The sequence below is a fragment of the Aplidium turbinatum genome, chromosome 13 (genome assembly GCF_918807975.1).
Source record: "Aplidium turbinatum chromosome 13, kaAplTurb1.1, whole genome shotgun sequence".
Lineage (NCBI taxonomy): Eukaryota > Metazoa > Chordata > Ascidiacea > Aplousobranchia > Polyclinidae > Aplidium > Aplidium turbinatum.
In genome coordinates this window covers 20,805,126-20,823,244 of record NC_137484.1, presented here as the reverse complement: position 1 = coordinate 20,823,244, position 18,119 = coordinate 20,805,126, and the positions used below count along the sequence as shown (strand labels likewise).

The following is an 18,119-nucleotide window of genomic DNA, read 5'->3' as shown; positions in this document are numbered from 1 at the left end:
TTCAAGTTGGTCTGCAAATTCAGTTTTCTTCTCAGGATGCATTCCATAGTCTCTCAAAGTTGGAAAGTGAAAAAGATTTCTTGTCTGTACGTGAGCTTTCCAAAGTCGTAAATTGTTCATAATGCCTTTTATGTGACCATACATTTTAACGTTCCAAATAATTAAATACAATGGATTAGCGGTGGACGGTAGGAGATTTCCAAAATGGTTAACAAAAGATGCGAAATCTACAATAATCCGCTCCACAATGAATTGTTCACACGTACCAGACTAAACTAAATTATAAACACGTTTCGCGGCCGGACACAATTCAAAGTTGGCACATCTGCGCGGGCCGCACAGTTTTTCTTCGCGGGCCGCACGTTGCACACCCCTGGCCTAGAATATAATTTTCGATGAAAAAAACATTTTAATCAATCCGAATTTGACTTGTTTTTCACAATTTTTCCTTAAACTGTTTTCACAAAATGAATAGTGCTTAAGCTAACTGCAAGAAACTAGCTTGAAAAATTTATTTTTATTCATTCAACATTTGTTTTACGTTACACTGAATGCAAAAAGAACTGATTTTGTTAACTGAGAAACTTGAAACTTTTCTTGTTCTCAGATTATGTCTTAAGTTGATTTGACTGATAAAAATTGACAAACGTGTTTTCACTTCAAAGCACCTTGTTTAATATCACTGTGTGCAAGTAAAGACATAATATAACGCAAAAATAGCGCAACAGTACACACACACCACTAATAGCACAAAGTAGAGAACAAATGCTTTACAATATTTGCAAAACAAAAACAATCTGAAACCCATTTCATATTTTTGGGTAGATTTTGCAAACAAACTTTTGGTGGAAATAAATAAAACGGAAAATTTGAGTGAGTGTAGTTTCCTGAAGAAATCACCCAATGGTTTGCAGAACAAAGTAAAAGCTTTCATCACTGGTGATCTTCTTCCATTGAATAAACCAACTTTGCCTCAAACTCACTCAGTTCTTTTTCTGCTTCCGGACTTAAATATTCGTCTTTCGGCCATTTAACTTCATTTTTAGATATGCTTTCTTGTTCTTCTCCAGAAAATTCTTCTTCAATTTGAAAAAAATCAGGCTCTTCAGGGATTATCTTTGGATATTCCCAAATGTATTCCCCCATTAACTCCCACCAAGACTCTTCGGATTCCTTTTCTTCTTCTGTTTCTGGTTTCAGTTCGGTAACAAACTCATTGATGGTATGCATTGCGGCGTTCTGGAAAGAAGAAGAGCTTTAATCACTTGCTGTTGCTTTCAAGGTATTTTCACATTTAGCATTTCGATAAAAAATACCGTTTTTTCGACACTTCCAAGTGTAGCCTATGCTGGGCTAACTTTTTTTAAGCTGGAAATTATTTTCGAGAATTAATGCTGCGTTGATGTATTACTTCACGTTTGTTTGAACAACAATTTGAATGCTCACAAGCTTAATGAACAACAAACAAACCAAATCAGTTTTGAAACTTACCTCTGGGTTGAGATGGTCAGGATCGTTGACAGAATGTCCATCGGCATCAATCAAATGAACATCACCGCCAAGGGTATGATTGGGAGGTGGCAGATTCCTTTTCTGGCGAGCTGTAGAAAAATCAAATGAATTTAAAGTTTTTGTTACAAAACAGTTTACTCAAAAAAGGAAACAAAAGAAAGAAATTTGATTTTCTGCAATTAGAAAGAGGCTACAAAGATCAACTTTATTCCAAGTAGGCCTAATGGCAACGCAACTTTAAAGGTTCATCTTATAACAAATATGTGGATTAACCAACCTGCAAGACGGATCGAAAGTGGCTTTCCTGAAGTTGTTTCCATCAAAGCTAGAAGCAAACAGAATGTGGCTGCCCATGAAATAAAATTCGTCATTTCTTTTGTTACTGAATAACTTTTCTTAATAGGTTTCAATGAAACGAATGTTGCTCAACTGAAAGCTTTGTGCTTCTTCGATGACCAATTGTATGAATATGATCTGAGAGCGCAGTCCTTTGCATTATATACTTTCGCATTTCCGGCGTGGTTTATTTTAACTCGATAATAGTTATTTATGCTCTGAGAAACTATTTTGATCAAGCTAACTGTTTGCACCCGGTGTATTGAAGGCAAGAATATTAAATCGTGAAGCACGTTTATAAAATGTCAATTCAGTTTAAGTTTCTTCGAAGTTAAAAGAATGACATCATGCAGGAGGCTAACTTAATCTTCAATCATGCAAACCAAAAATGATGTCATTTTGAAACTAACGTTGCAATGAATATAATACCGATCGGCGATAGTTTACGTGAAATGCCAAAAAGTAGCCTAGGCTAAATGAGGCATCTACCAACGGTTTCGTCTGCAAAATTTCAGATAGCCTACAATTCTGTAGCCTAATACCTTAGTTAGCCTACATCTTAGCAAAACTTGGTTTGCAAAAGTTTCATTATATTGTAGGCTACGAAAAAAATGTCTTCAACGTGGAAACGTAGTCTCCTCTAAACACCTAGATCGGCAAGTCTAAACAAGTTTTCATATTTTTATAAAAGCTTCATGCATACTGTGATTTTGCCTATGGTGAAAAGTAACAAAGGAGACATTACTAGCACTGCCAACTATAGACCGATTGCAATTGCTACAATCATATCAAAGATTTTTGAGTATTTTATTCTTCATTGTATCGAGCCACTGTTGAGTAGTTCTGACAACCAATTTGGTTTTAAGGCTAAGCATAGCACAGATATGTGTATTTACCTGCTAAAGCAGACCATTTCTCGGTATGTTAAGCATGGAACCCCTGTGTATTCTGTATTTTTAGACTCGTCCAAAGCGTTTGACAGAGTGAATCACTCTTTGCTGTTCTCAAAGCTGATTAAACGGTCTGTTCCCATATTGTTTGTACGTCTATTGTTATTCTGGTACGCCAATCAATGTATGACAGTAAAGTGGAGAGGTCAGTTCTCCCAGCCATTCCATGTGTCTAATGGGGTGAGACAAGGTGGTGTATTAAGTCCATATTTTTTTGCTTTGTACATGAATGATTTGTCGTGTGAGCTGAATAACTTTGCCGTAGGATGCTATGTTAGGAATTCTTGCCTTAATCACATTATTTATGCAGATGATGTATGTTGTTTTGCACCCAGTATTAAGGGCCTGCAAAGAATTGCTGATGTGTGCCAGCAGTATGCTATGTTGCATGACATTATATTTAATTGTAATAAAACTGTTGGAGTTATGTTCAAAACCAAGTTCTTAAAACTTGATTTCCAACCGTTTGTTTTATCTGGGTGATGAATGTATTCGTTTTGAAACGACAGTAAAGTACTTGGGCATTGTGATCAACAACATGCTGTCTGATGATGAAGACATGAAAAGACAGCTCCGGTCACTTTACTGCTCTGGCAATATGCTGAGAGCAAGATTCTTCAGGTGTTCTACCACTGTCAAAAACGTACTATTTCGATCCTACTGTATGCCGATGTATGGTTCTCAGCTGTGGTGTAAATATTTCTCTTACAGTATCAATCGTCTACGTGTAGCGTATAATAACAGCTATAGAATTATATTTCACCTTCCGAGACGTATAAGTATAAGCTCTGTTATGGTAACTACCAAATTACGACGTTTCATGCTCTCCTTCGTAAAAGTATATATCAATTTACTGATCGCTGCTTTAACACATCGAATACGTGGATTCAGCATTTGATGAATTCCGAGTGTTATTATCAATCTGCTTTCTTCCAGCATCGTGATCGTGCTCTCCAGCCTGAAACTTGTGGTTAATATTTGTGTAGTACCGATAGCTGCTACTCGTTCTCTGTGTGGTGTTGTATTTCGTTTTCTTTGTGTGTTTGTATCCTATGGAACAATTCTACTTGTGTCTGAAACAAAAACCAAATAAATAAATTAATTAATGCAAAGAAATTTATTCTCACACGAGTCAATTCAATCATATATTGCTAAAAATCGATTTCTAAAAACCTACCACATTGACTCAGATACTTACAAATTTTAAAAGCCTTTCATTGAACACAAGCTCTAAGATTGGATCATCTCAACCCTGCGAAAAATGCTCCCTTTGCGGCAATCGTGGCAAATACGGCAGTATGGTCACTGCTACAAATCATCTCATCACAAAATTAGGAAAAACTGTGCCACTGAAACAAAATTTAAACTGCGAAAACTTTGGCATATATGTTGCCACATGCAAACTGTGTAAAGAGCAATATGTTGGCCAAACAATTAATTAATTTTCAAAAAGAGGGACAGGTCACCGAACAATGTGGAAAAACTACTCTAAAAACTTGAATAACACAAAGGCATCCCTACTACAACCAGGGGCGGATCTACCGGGTGGGCCTGAATGGTACAGGCCCACCCAAATTGACAGTGGGCCCACCCAAAATCAGATTCATAAAAAAAAATATTAATGCTTAACACCAGAACAACCAAGTGGTGTTGAATTGTCTGTAGCATCACTATTTCACACTGAAAGCTACATATGCAACTTTCCGTGAAAATTCGAAAGGTGACTTGCTCAAACTGTCAGAAGAACTGATGGTAAAACATGAGATAACTAACTGGGACGTGGTTGCTTCTCGTGAACGCAAGCTGCCTTCGAAGTTTCACAAGTCTGTTGTCACCACAACACTGGGAAAAACGTCGGCTGTCAAGAGCAAGGAGGATTTAAGTGCGCTGTGGAACTGTAGGCCTATTCTTGACAGGCAGACAACGCAGTTAAACTGCCGCTTTATGGACGACACTTTGGTGATGGATTAATGAGAGCAGCGGCCTCTTTCGCACCTGGATCTACCACTTTTGGCGAAAAAAAGCATTCTAAATAGTGTGTATGCACTGTATGGCATTGAGATCGCAGATGCTGCACATGCTGTATTCATTCAACACATCAGACGGAAAATGGATCAGGAAAACTCTCCTACATTATAGAAGTACTGGACAGCTGTCCTGCTGACATTTTCCCTCACATGAACAGTGTTTTAAGGACCGTCATAACACTACATTCCACGTCCTGCAGCGTTGAGAGACTTTTCTCCGCAACAAACAGGATCCAAACGCGCTTATCATCCATGCTGATTGGACGCCTTAACAACTTGACACTTTTGTCTTTTGAAAGACAACTCTTTGACAGTTTGGATTATAATGACATATCAACTTTTTTAACTCGAAACCTAGGAAACTCCGCCTTGCGTAGAAGCTCCGGTAACACTAAGTTTTTGTATGCTGGCCCGCCGTGACATTATTGGTGAAGGCCCACCAAGATATTTCCTAGGTCCACCCATAAATTACGTTCTGGATCCGCCACTGACTACAACACTACTCCAAATTCCACAACGACATTTTACAAACCAGACCCAAGCTAGAACATTGCTTCGACGTCACCTTCACAGAACAACCATCCACTGATTTACTCGACCTACATGAAAACAAATGGCAAACAATTACCAAAGCAAAAATTAATATTCAAAAAATGATCACACCTTTTGTTAAATAAACTCTGTCACCCCTGCCGTTTTTCAACTTTTTGGAGATTGCTTAGTTGTAGTCTATTCATTTACTTATGACGTAACAATTAGTTTTTACAGTTCTGCATTTTGAATTTATCTTAGTTTAAACATGAGTTAATTTGGTCAGTAATTTTAGTCAGTAAGTAATTTAGTCAATTTTTTCAATAATCTATATTTAGTCAATTTTAGTCAATCAGTAAATTTAGTCAGTAAAAAAATCTTTGTGCAGGGAGCTGTCAGGTTACCACTTCGATATCGCTTGATGTAGTTAATTCTGTAGATACAGTTCTAGGTAATTTGATGTACGGTAGTTAAATTTTTTTCGTCATTATCGGTTTAAGCCCAGTCTTTATACAATTTGTCATTTTAATCAATATTTTTCGTATTGTTTAACAATGTATTTCTGGTTAGGCTTATGATGGTAGGCCTTACAATTATATACCATACTCTTTCGTGCCATTTTCCTTTTATTTCGTCTTCGATTGTTAGTTTTTCGATTAATTCTTTAATGTAGCTAGAGTAAAACGTTTTTTCATTTCTTTGCACTTTCATCATTTGAATTTTGTGCTGTTTTCTTCCAGCTTAGCTTAACTGAAGATGATCTAGCTTCTAGCTCATCGAAATCGATTTTTAGCAATATATGATTGAACTGACTCGTGTGAGAATAAATTTCTTTGCATTACAAGACATGTAACCGAGTCGTTCATATCAAGCATTGTTGTGGGTTTGACACTTCTCAGAAGATAGGCTACTTCATTTTCTTGATAAATAAATTAATTCGTAAAAATTGGCTGAGATTAAAATTTTCTGAAAAAAAAATCATCATTGATGTGAAAAATCGAAGAACGAGCGGTGGATTATATTTGTGCCTACCCCACTGCGCCACACAATTTTACCGTTTTGTTTTTGAAAACCACAAGATGAGACTTTTTATTAGTATAGTAGAGTATCTTGAATGCGTGTGAAGATTATGCGCTTTCTAACGATGTCATTTTTAACTGCAAAAAGTCATTTGCTATGTACTTCTAAACCAATCACTTAATGTTAAATTTGAATCCATTTGTACGGCTCAATGGAAGTGAGATCAAATTCGTAGACAGTGTCAAATATCTGGGTGTTTTTCTTGACACGACAATGTGTGACAACAAGGATATAAATCGACAAGTGCGATCAATCTACTGTTCTGCCAACAAATTAAAATCAAAATTTCACAAGTGCTCCAGTGATATTACAAATGTTCTATTCCGTTCATATTGTAGGCTACTCCAATGTATGCATGTCATCTGTGGGAAAATTATCATCAACGTGACATTAATCGCCTGCGTGTTGCCTTCAATAATGCATTTAGAATTATAGGCTACGCAATTTGCCTAAACACTATAGCGTAGGCTACGTGAACATCAAGTCTTGTACAACATCATAACATTTGATGCATTACTTCGGAAATATGTTTTTTCTTTTGTTGGAAGATGCGAAGTACCGTCTAACTCTATTGTTGCCTCCCTGATGAGGTCCGATTGCCATCGTATATCAAATTACCGTCTTCATTATAATAATTCTATGTATGCTGATAGTGATATCTAGTTTTGATGGCTGCCATGTCATCTGATTGTTTTTATCGTTCTGAATACTTTCAGTTCTTCTAACTTGCAACACTACCGTACCATTGTCTGTAAACTTGTAACAGTAGATAGCCTATTTAGTGAGATTTTGTGCATTTGCAGTTTGCGTATTATTTCGTTGTTGTTGTTCGTTATTTGTGCATTTGCAGTTTATGTATTATTTCGTTGTTATGTTTTGGATATGGACAGCTTTGTCTGATGCAAATAAATATTATTATTAAATTAAAAACAATGAAAACTATTAATAGGTAGGATGCTATGTTAGGAATTCCTGCCTTAATCACATTATTTATGCAGATGATGTATGTTGTTTTGCACCCAGTATTAAGGGCCTGCAAAGAATTATTGATGTGTGCCAGCAGTATGCTATGTTGCATGACATTATATTTAATTGTAATAAAACTGTTGGAGTTATGTTCAAAACTAAGTTCTTAAAACTTGATTTCCAACCGTTTGTTTATCTGGGTGATGAATGTATTCGTTTTGAAACGACAGTAAAGTACTTGGGCATTGTGATTAACAACATGCTGTCTGATGATGAAGACATGAAAAGACAGCTCCGGTCACTTTACTGCTCTGGCAATATGCTGAGAGCAAGATTCTCCAGGTGTTCTACCACTGTCAAAAACGTATTATTTCGATTCTACTGTATGCCAATGTATGGATCTCAGCTGTGGTGTAAATATTTTTCGTACAGTATCAATCGTCTACGTGTAGCGTATAATAACAGCTATAGAATTACATTTCATCTTCCGAGACGTATAAGTATAAGCTCTGTGATGGTAACTAACAAAATTACGACGTTTCATGCTCTCCTTCGTAAAAGTATATATAAATTTACTGATCGCTGCTTTAACACATCGAATACGTGGATTCAGCATTTGATGAATTCCGAGTGTTATCATCAATCTGCTTTCTTCCAGCATCGTGATCGTGCTCTCCAGCCTGAAACTTGTGCTTAATATTTGTGTAGTACCGATAGCTGCTAGGCCTACTCGATTTCTGTGTGGTGTTGTATTTCGTTTTCTTTGTATCCTATGGACCAATTCTACTTGTGTCTGAAACAAAATCCAAATAAATAAATAAATAAAATACTACAAAAAGTGCTCAATGCTAAGCAAAAAGGCAAAGCAGAGCGAATTAAATCAAATATAGTTATAACTATCTGAAGCCTTTACAAATTGTTTCACCTAACGGATCATCAGAAGGTCTTATTTAAATAGAATCTATTTGAAGATTCTATTTGAATAAGACCTTCTGATGATCCGTTAGGTGAAACAATTTGTAAAGGCTTCAGATAGTAATAACTATATTTGATTTATTATTAAATTAAATTTTTAATTAAGAACAGGGAAGCAGCTGAATCGATGACTGATATAGTCTTTCGCTGCTTCCTATCTGTTGTGGTATCTAGATTGCTATTTTATTTATATTGTGTATAATTGATTAGTTGCACCGTGCTATTCTCGCAACAGACGAATTAAAAGTTTTCTTTCTCTCCAAATTCTAATAAACTTTTAATACTGTGTATGTAGCACTACTAGCGGATTTATGCGTTGCTATCGTAAAATGCGCTCAACAAGGAGAAATAGACCTTTTGTGTAGTATAATAATACCTAATGAGATGAGATAGTCTAAGCTTGGAATGCATGGCACTGTCAAATGTGACTGGTGGTTATTTCATTAGGTTACTTATAAAATTATGCTGTTTTTCTATACTTTTAAAGAATCTGTTTCAGTGGCGTACGGTGACCATTTTTTTGGGTGTTCACATTTTTTTAAAAAAGTTTTAATCACATAGTTGATTTGCACATTGACTCTATATCTTATCAGTTCGTTTTGATATGAAACAACAGCCATTGAGCAATATAGAAACCTAGCATGCGTTTAAAGCTTGCTGAATAAAGTAAATACCCATAAAAATGGTTGTCATATGCCACTGATAACTTCTAGCGCTTGTCAAGCAGTTGAGGGTCAGAAACTTTACCTACAAACTGATTTGTCCTATAGTTTTGTGTTATTGAATCTTACAGTTCAATAACATGATATGTTCTTCTGGTGCAAACTAAGTTAAACTATCATAAGATTTATAAGGGCATAATCTGCGTTTATTCCAATGTTTTGTCAGTCAAACATGACTGACTTCATCACAGGGCTACACCTTTAAAAAGATGGAAATGTTATAAGTAGAACTGGGAGCATGCAAGAGCTTTACGCACATGTTAAGAAAACAAGGTCGATTTTCAAGGCTAAGAATACAAAACCAAAAAGAGAAAATTGAGATGATCTGCACCACAAACAAGTAATTTTAAATCGGTGGAAAAAGAATAGCCTATGTTGAAAAATTATATTATCATGCCTAACTGTAACCACAGACAAAAGACTGTAAAAGTGAACAACCTGATTTTGAATGTTAGTCTATATATTGGAAAAAGTTGTCTGGACAAGGAATCAACTATCTAAACAAAAAGTACCAAAAGTTGATAGTGTACCAGCCAAACTGAACAAGACAATTGCTAATTTGGGTAGGCTACCGTACTAGTGTATATAGGTATATGCCAAATGCATTTGGAAATTTTTTAGAATGGCCAAAGTATTGGAAAAGATCAATATTTATCCCAATTTCAAATAACGGAGACATATGGGTTTGTTCAAACCAAGGTAGGCCTTAATAGGTAGTACTACGGTACGGTACTTATTATTACTATTGTAGTAGTACCCGGTATATATATTAAAGTAAGCAACATTCTTTTGAAAATCATTCAAAAATGACTAAACATATTTATTGAAAAAAAGCTAGATGAGCAGGTTGGATTCAGAAAGCACAAAGATGCTTGTGACTATATTGCAGATTTGAGATTGATTATGAAAACAAGCACAGAGTAGGTATGGCAAAGACCTTTGCGTGTTTCATCAAATTTTCAAAAGCTTTTATGTCATCCAACGTAACACTCTTTGGAAATGTCTGGAGTACATGGGAACACCAATGCACCTTCTGGGACACCAATTCATTGTATCATGATCAAGATGATACAGTTCGAACAGCATACAGAGATACAGCTTGGTTTGAAATTGAAAAAGAAACATGCCAGGAATATATTCTATCTTCTTTTCTGTTTAATAAGGAGACAAAAATAATCATTCAAAAAGCAGGGATAAATAACTCCAATATTGGAGTGAAAATAGGTGGTTGAATGATATATATATAAATAAAGATATGTAGACAATAGGCTACTACCCTTTTGGCCGAGAATGCACAAGATCTAAAAGACTTAATTATCAAGTGAAAAAATAAAGCAAAAAGACTAAATTAAGCTCAACATCAAAAATTATCATAACTGAAAAAGCGGATAATATAAATGTTATTATTATTGTTATTATTTATTTGCATCAGACAAAGCTGTCCATATCCAAAACAAAATAACGAAATAATACACAAGCTGCAAATGCACAAAGGTCACAGAGAGCCACTTTGGATGTCATCAGTTTAAGAGCTCACTATATATCTACTGCTACAAATTAACATACAATGGGCATTGGAAGAGTTGAAACTGAAAGTATTCAGAATGATAAAAACAATCAGATGACATCAGTTCTGATATAAAACGATTTGAGGAGTGTATGCAACGCTTGATAAATGAAAACATGTTTTTCCTCGATAAAGCATCAAACGTTGTTATATTATTCATTACTTGATATTCACGGCACTGACATAAGGAGGCAAACTTGTGCAATATTCTGAAAGAATCATTGTAAGCAACACATAATCATTTTATACTGGAAGATCTAAACCTGTTCCACAACTGGGATGCATAAAATGTCATACAATAAGAGCGAAATACAACGTTTTTTACAGTGGGTGAGCAATATGCATTTAGCAAAATAAGATTTGCATTGTATGCAGCACAGTACTGGGAGCGCACCTGTCTTGAAATATCATTTTCATCTGAGAGAAAACTCTCAATAAATACACCCAGGTATTTTACAGAGTCTGTAAACACAATTTCAGATGTACCTAGATATAGCAGAGGAGCACGTGAAAGATAAAAGTTTTTGGGGGAGAATAACATACCAAATGGCTTTTTAGAGTTAAAAGTAATTTCATGTTAACAGCATACTTGTGGCAATTGGCAATTTATTAAGATTGACAAGAAAGAAATTAAAACAGTAAAGGAATTCATGTTTCTAGGCACATAAATAAACAACTCACCAAAGATGAAGAGAGGCATAACACTGGGAAGAAATGCATTGGCTGAAACAAATAGCATTTGGAAGAGCAAAGCTGTCAACTTGGAAACAAAACAGGATCTGACCAAAAGTATTATAACCTATTCCAATTACACCTTGCAAATGACCAGCATGGATGAACAACCGAGAAAAAAAGATTGATGCTTTTGAATTCTGGCGTTGGAGAAGGATGCTGCTTGTCCCCTGGACAGCAAAAGTAACAAATAAAATGATTTTGGACTGACCATTTTAAACCAGACATATCCCAAGAACCGTCAAGCAGATACTTTTATATTTTGGCCACATAATAAGAAGCAAATCACTGGAAAAGATTTCTTGCTTGGTTTGGTGAAAGGAAGGGGATGTCCCAAAACGAGATGCCTCAATGCTGTGATGACAGCAGCATAGTCCACAGTGATACATGCAGCTCGATACAGTGATGAGTGACTCGGCATAGAAAAGCTGAGAGGTTGCAAGGGATTGAGAGCTGCAGAGGTGATTTGCAGAGTAATCGACTGTAAACAAACCAGTTCAAAAGATTTTTCAGAAAAATGCAAAGGAATAAATCCTCAATTTGTGGAGATTAAAAGTGAGAAAAACTAACTGGTAAAGGTGATCAGGTACTATGACACTTCCTCAAATGGGCGATCAACCTAACACAGAAAGCAATCATCAAGAAAATAAATCAATAGTTTTTTTTCAAGTCTAAACCTTAAACCATTTGACCAAGTAAACACTCACAATAGTATTTCAAATTTTTTTTAATATAATTTATGTTGTGGAACCGGTTTTCTTCCTATAGGATTCATCAGCACAACTGGATCGAAACGAAAAAATTACAGAAGATTACTATCCAGTTCAAATCCATTTAAATTCGATCCAGTTGTGCTGATGAATCCTATAGGAAGAAAACCGGTTCCACAACATAAATTATATTAAAAAAAATTTGAAATACTATTGTGAGTGTTTACTTGGTCAAATGGTTTAAGGTTTAGACTTGAAAAAAAACTATTGATTTATTTTTGTGGAGATTACATGGAATATAAAAACCGTCCTGACGTTTTTGCGTTGAATTTTTGCCCATGTTTTACCCAACACCATTACTTTAAGTTAGCTTTAATATTGAAAAAGCTTTTAAGCAATATCATTTAAAAATGATTTGCTCAGTGTTTCTTTGGTTTTTGTGAAATGAATCTTGCAATTGTAACAGGTAGTTTGCTTTGCCAAAGACGCTGAGCATCCCGTTATGGTTAGAATATCTTGATTAAATTTTGTATATTATTTTAGATGCTTGTGGTATCTTAAGACTGGGTAGGACTAAGTGATTGTGAGATCATAATTTACTCCAATCACAACATGGCACAGAAGCTTAAACGACCGGAGAAGTTCCCCCCTGAAGGAATGGAGGGCTACGATCTTGGAGCACTTTCAAAAGACCAGCAAATCGCACTCACTAAATTTAAGGTACGGTAGGCCTAATTAAGCCATGCAAAAATCCACATGCTCCTAATTCTTTTTTATCAAAGGTTCTTCTTTTCCTGATCGTAACGTTTTGCAATGGCTGGACAAAAATGTAAACTACATTTTAGTTTAAATTGAATATTTTTCCTTTGATGGACCTGCGCCTATTGCAAATGAAAAGAAGAGAACAATCACTTATTGTCATGCCTACCGTACGTTGAGGTTGATCAGACATTCTTGTAGCCTGCTGATGTCTTCTCTCATCATCTCTTCTCTTTTTAACAACTCCATGACTTTTTCAAATTAAGTTATGCGTAAATTGTAACCTGCATACATTTTGACTTCACATGTTCAGTTTATTTCTGACCATCACAACAACGAAAAACAATATGTGCCAAAGAGGTAAAAGCGACAAAACGCGGACGCTTGATACCAAAACAAGACAATCAGTTCAAAATAGGGCACAGTCGCAACACCTACACAAGTATAACATGCTATTTGAAACTGTGCCGTTAAAACTTGGGCTGAACAACGAAAAACTAGATGCAGTAAACTCAGCCAGGGATATCTAAAGGGGATACAAAGGCTTTGGTCATGTCTGACAATAGAAGGGTTTGTGTTTATCGTAAAATGACAATTGGCACCGATAGTAGTTTAATAAATCTTGTTATGATAACCTGCGTTGAGCTATTAACATCAAGCCAGGATATCCACTGCATGCTCATGGTTACTTGTTAATTAAACTACCCGTATACTTGCTTTACATCTAGCTTACTGCAAAGGCTTTATTTAAAAAAAGCAGCTTACTGGTAACTTTTCAACCGTCTTTCCAAACAAGTATTCTTTAAGTATGCTCTACGTAACATTTGCTAACTGTCTTCTGTAGCTGATTGTACCAGCAGCACGACAAAACTTTCTGCAATTTAAAAAAGAACCGCATGTTTAACCCGCTACAAACTACCGCCCTGGTAGTATCGTGAGAATAAGGTCATCACTGCCAGTCTTCGTAGCCCCTTCTTTTGATATCCTTGTGGTAACTAGCCCAAGTTCACGTTTAAATAGAAAATTGTTGTAAAAAATAAACATTGTGCTGCATCCAGCTCAGTTTATTTTTATTTCTGACCATCACAACGTAAAAACAATAACTTATATGACAAACATAGCAGAGGTCTAGAAAAATGTAGAAGCGACAAAACGATTACAGTTGTGAGTACTGTGAATACAAGAACACCAACAAGTAACATGTCTACTCTTAACACGAATGGTTCCCACAAAAAATCCGTCATTTTTACATTTACATTGAATCAAGGCAAAAATAATGGCTTTTGGGTTCTTGCAATAACAATTGTGTCCTGTGTATTCTTCACAGATCAAAACACGAATGGCAAATGAAGATTACTTGAGAAAACATCCGGAAGTACAAGTGCTGATTTCTGGATTCTTAAGGTAGAAAAACACATTTCAGTCTGGTCCACTTCATTAGTAATGAAGCTGGCTGGTAAAGCTTAACGAAGGCCACGGTAATCTATTTTCAGATTGCCGTACAATGAGTTTTGAACTGATATTTGCTGTAACATGGTTGCATATGAGTCGGTGCATATTTGATCAGGTAATGCTGACATTATGTTTCAGGGAGTTGCTGTTACGAAGACCAAAGAACGTTCGAGAATTCGCAGCTTCCTATTTCACTCATTCGGACTTGAGTGCAGCTGTCCAACAGAGAGTAGAAGACAACAAAAAGAAATTAGAACAATGACGCAACAAACATTTACGGCCATGTTCTTTTTACCAACATTTCACTTGCTGTTCGCCCGTTTTTATCTTTAATACGAACATTAGCACCATGCTGTAGTAACATCTCAATTGATGGTGTGTTTCCTTCCTTATAGGCAAAGTGCAGTGGGGTTTGCCCTTTGTGCATGCTGTCTGTTTCCACGACGCTGTCCACGTCAGCTGCTTCGAAGCTGAGAAGAAACGCCAACACAAGAGGCTGATCAGCCTCCGCGGCTATATGGAGGCAGTTTAGTCCCATGGCGTTTCGTGCTTCCGTGACGCTGTTGTCACGTGCCAACAGAAGCTTTACGGTAGGGAGATGCCCGCTTCGGATAGCGTCCATGAAGGGAATGCTCCCACAAGCATCGCAGACGTTTGTGCTGAAACAAAATAAAAGGTTAAAATCTTCAACGTTAAAGTCCTGTGAAGATTTCACTAATTTTTTAACTAAAAATGCGCTGTGCTGCTCCGGTACGAATATTCCAAATAAGCAAAACAAAACGCCTACAGTATCAGTGCCCTACTCGTAATGGACCAGCAGCAATCAATCACGAACATATTTCATGGGAGCAAACAAACGCGTACGCACATCTATGAACAAAGCTATGGAGCATCAAAATTGCTCGAAGCATATTCAGTAGACATCATCGGACGAAGTGTGCTCAAGCTGAGGAAGTAATACAAACGCATTCACTGCATAACAATGGGACACTATTTCGTTAGAGCGCGGCATTAACGAGTTAGCAAGAGTGGTTGCCGTATTATTGTAAATCGATATGACTTTACCTCGCATGGCAAGAATCGATGAGAAAACTGACAACCTCCTCCCGACCGTGCAGCGCGGCAGTGTGTATGGGGGTTCGACCGTTTGTGCTTGTGTTGTCGCACAATGAGGCCGACCTGCCATGTAAGTATGTGACCATGTCCAGAGAAGCGTTTCTGCACGCAATGTGGAAGCAGTTCCACCCATCCTGAAAAACAATCTTACAAACTATGTTTCGGCATTTAAAGCGAACAACCGTTTTTAAGTAGGGCCTTATGGTCCTTTCAGTTACAGACATGTGGCTTTAGTACCAAAGCAATTGCCTATCCACGTTTTAAACTCTAAAAGGGTTTTGCCACCTTACCCATGCTCACGGACGCGCTCGTGCTGGTATGCCGCTTATTGCTGCAGAACCTTGTTTTTGCGTCCAGATAAGCTAACGACGAAAGTAAAATGATATGAACCATAATTAATGTAATCTTACCTTGTTCAGTAAGTGCAGATTCGCATTAGCATCAGCAAGCAAAGTGACACAGTCAAGATTGTCACGTTTCGTACAGGCCATCATTAGTGGAGTCCATCCGGCCCTTTTGAGGGGGTCCACAGCAACACCGCGACCCAGAAGAAATGCAACCACGTCTGCATGGCCAGCAGCCGCTGCCTCGTGTAAAGGTACTTTGCCGTCATGGTTTTGCATTTCAAGCGACACGCACCAATGCTTACAAATGTGCTGAAGCATGACCAGTCTTCCATGTCGTGCAAGCAAGTGGGTTACGTTATCCCCAGATCTCCGGTGTGACGATTTCAACAACACGTCACACTGTTCGATAGTCGCCTTCTTCATGTATTGGTGGAGGTCTTCAACACTCCCATGTTGAACAATCTTCCATACTTCAACCAACGTCATTTTACCTGCGAAAAATGAACTTAACAATCGTTTGCATTGTGATTAATCATCCAACGTTACATGAAAAAACATGTAAGCTATTTTTGCACCTAAATTCCTTGGCAAGAGTCAAACCCACAGATTACAACTTCATTCCAAGTTTTACTGTTCAGAGATAACAGTTGCATCTGATACACAAACGTTGAGAAAGCAGCCCAAGCGTACAGCATCTTGCGTAATTACCAACAACTGGAGTGTGGTGAAATGCAGACGGCAGCCCACATTATCAAGGATTGCCGGCTATACAGACCACCTCATGGTATGGAAGGCCTAGTTTCTATCGACGACGACACCAGGCAGTGGCTAACCAACGGATGCCCTGACATATAGCGACAACACGAGAGAAGAAGACCAACAAATCAAACCCGCTATATAGCCTACTACACTCTACACATTTTGTAGCACAGGGCTGAAAAATACTTATTTCATCACAAGCAAGATTGGAAATTAAATTTTACTCCATAAATACCCATAACAAAGAAATTAAACAAAGAGTGACAGGAATGTTACCCTAGACAAGCATTATTTTTGAATTCCTACGTTGCAAAACATGCAAAAAAAGCAGTTTGTCTGATGATTTGATGCAGATAAAGCAGGTTTTCTGATGTATATATTCAAGATAAAAGTTGTCTGATCATTTTACAGCATATTGCCGTGATGCAAGACTCGATTCCATTTGACATTCACCAATAATTAGCAGTTACTTAATTAGTTGTGAACACTTACTTCAGCTTAAAATTTACCTACCTGTCATTAGCAGTTTTCAGATTGCTGCTCAAATTCATCCAGAACCTTTTTAAGAAGAGTAAGGTCGGCTTTATGCTTCATCAAAAACTTTCCATTAAAATGAAAGACCGGGATCTCATACTTGTACAAATCCCACCAATGTTCTTGACCTGGCTCGGTAATGAAAACTTTGCGCAATTCAAGCTGCGAGTTGAATAGACGATAATTTATAAATACAGTAGTCTTGTTACTGCAAACACCAGGCCAGGCATTAAACAATATTTCAAACAAGTAAAAGTTACTGTGGTGGTGCAGTAAAAAATCAGTTTCTAATAATCTCCCAAAAAAAATTAAACCTTAAAAATATAACACTGTTCTACTACTAACACTGTTTACTACTAACACTGTTTACTACTAACACTGTTTACTAGATTCTATTTGAATAAGACCTTCTGATGATCCGTTAAGTGAAACAATTTGTAAAGGCTTCAGATAGTAATAACTACATTTGATTTAACACTGTTCTATTAGTTCAGGGTGGTCCAAACACTGGCACGCGGGCCGCATGCGGCCCGCGTGAAGCTTTTGTGCGGCCCGCGAACACTTTGTGCATGCCGGAATGATCAGTGCTAAATCCAAGGTTTAAAAATACACCTACGTTTTATAAATACATTACATTCGCCACAACCCTAAATAAGTGCGCATAATCGGGTCAATAAATAGGAAACTATGAGGGAACAATGTCGGTTTGTGACGACACAAACGTGCGTTGATATTTTGCTTTTGTTGCTAGCACTTTCTCCGTTATGAAGCGATTAAAATGCGACACACGGAACAGAATGGCTGATGAAACCCTGGATGCCTGTTTATGTCTGTCGACCACTGAATTTAAACCAGAGATCGACACTATATGCAAAAGCAAAAACAATAAATTGTTTTGGTTTGCTAATTTGTTGACGTGTTATGTACTATCGTATCTTTTTTACTAGCTGAAAATCACTTTTTGAGTCGCAAGCAGAGATTAAAAAGTGAGTTAGGCGTGCAGCAAAACAGTAGGTCGATCAGAACAGCAAACTCAGTCCTTTC

At 37.0% G+C, this 18,119-nt stretch overlaps 3 protein-coding genes across 4 annotated transcripts; 1 reads left to right on the top strand and 2 right to left on the bottom strand.

Annotated features, from left to right (window-relative positions):
- Positions 1–729: 729 nt before the first annotated feature.
- LOC145781779 (uncharacterized) lies at positions 730–2,797 on the bottom strand. Of its 2 annotated transcripts, XM_082593451.1 has the most exons (4): positions 2,745–2,797; positions 1,790–1,858; positions 1,492–1,601; positions 730–1,239 (listed from the first exon to the last, which is right to left on the bottom strand). In XM_082593451.1, exons 2-4 carry the CDS (start codon positions 1,830–1,832, stop codon positions 934–936), a joined length of 459 nt encoding a protein of 152 aa, XP_082449577.1. In that variant the 5' UTR covers positions 1,833–1,858; positions 2,745–2,797; the 3' UTR covers positions 730–933. The 2 variants fall into 2 exon arrangements, with proteins under 2 accessions (XP_082449577.1, XP_082449576.1); XM_082593450.1 differs by lacking the exon at positions 2,745–2,797 and having other exon boundaries at positions 1,790–1,910.
- Positions 2,798–12,655: 9,858 nt separating this feature from the next.
- LOC145782058 (RIIa domain-containing protein 1-like) lies at positions 12,656–14,688 on the top strand. Its single transcript, XM_082593790.1, has 3 exons — positions 12,656–12,828; positions 14,195–14,271; positions 14,458–14,688. Exons 1-3 carry the CDS (start codon positions 12,721–12,723, stop codon positions 14,579–14,581), a joined length of 309 nt encoding a protein of 102 aa, XP_082449916.1. The 5' UTR covers positions 12,656–12,720; the 3' UTR covers positions 14,582–14,688.
- On the bottom strand, positions 13,921–17,189 carry LOC145782057 (ankyrin repeat domain-containing protein 16-like). Its single transcript, XM_082593789.1, has 4 exons — positions 17,055–17,189; positions 15,846–16,273; positions 15,385–15,569; positions 13,921–14,978 (listed from the first exon to the last, which is right to left on the bottom strand). Exons 1-4 carry the CDS (start codon positions 17,059–17,061, stop codon positions 14,594–14,596), a joined length of 1,005 nt encoding a protein of 334 aa, XP_082449915.1. The 5' UTR covers positions 17,062–17,189; the 3' UTR covers positions 13,921–14,593.
- Positions 17,190–18,119: the final 930 nt, after the last annotated feature.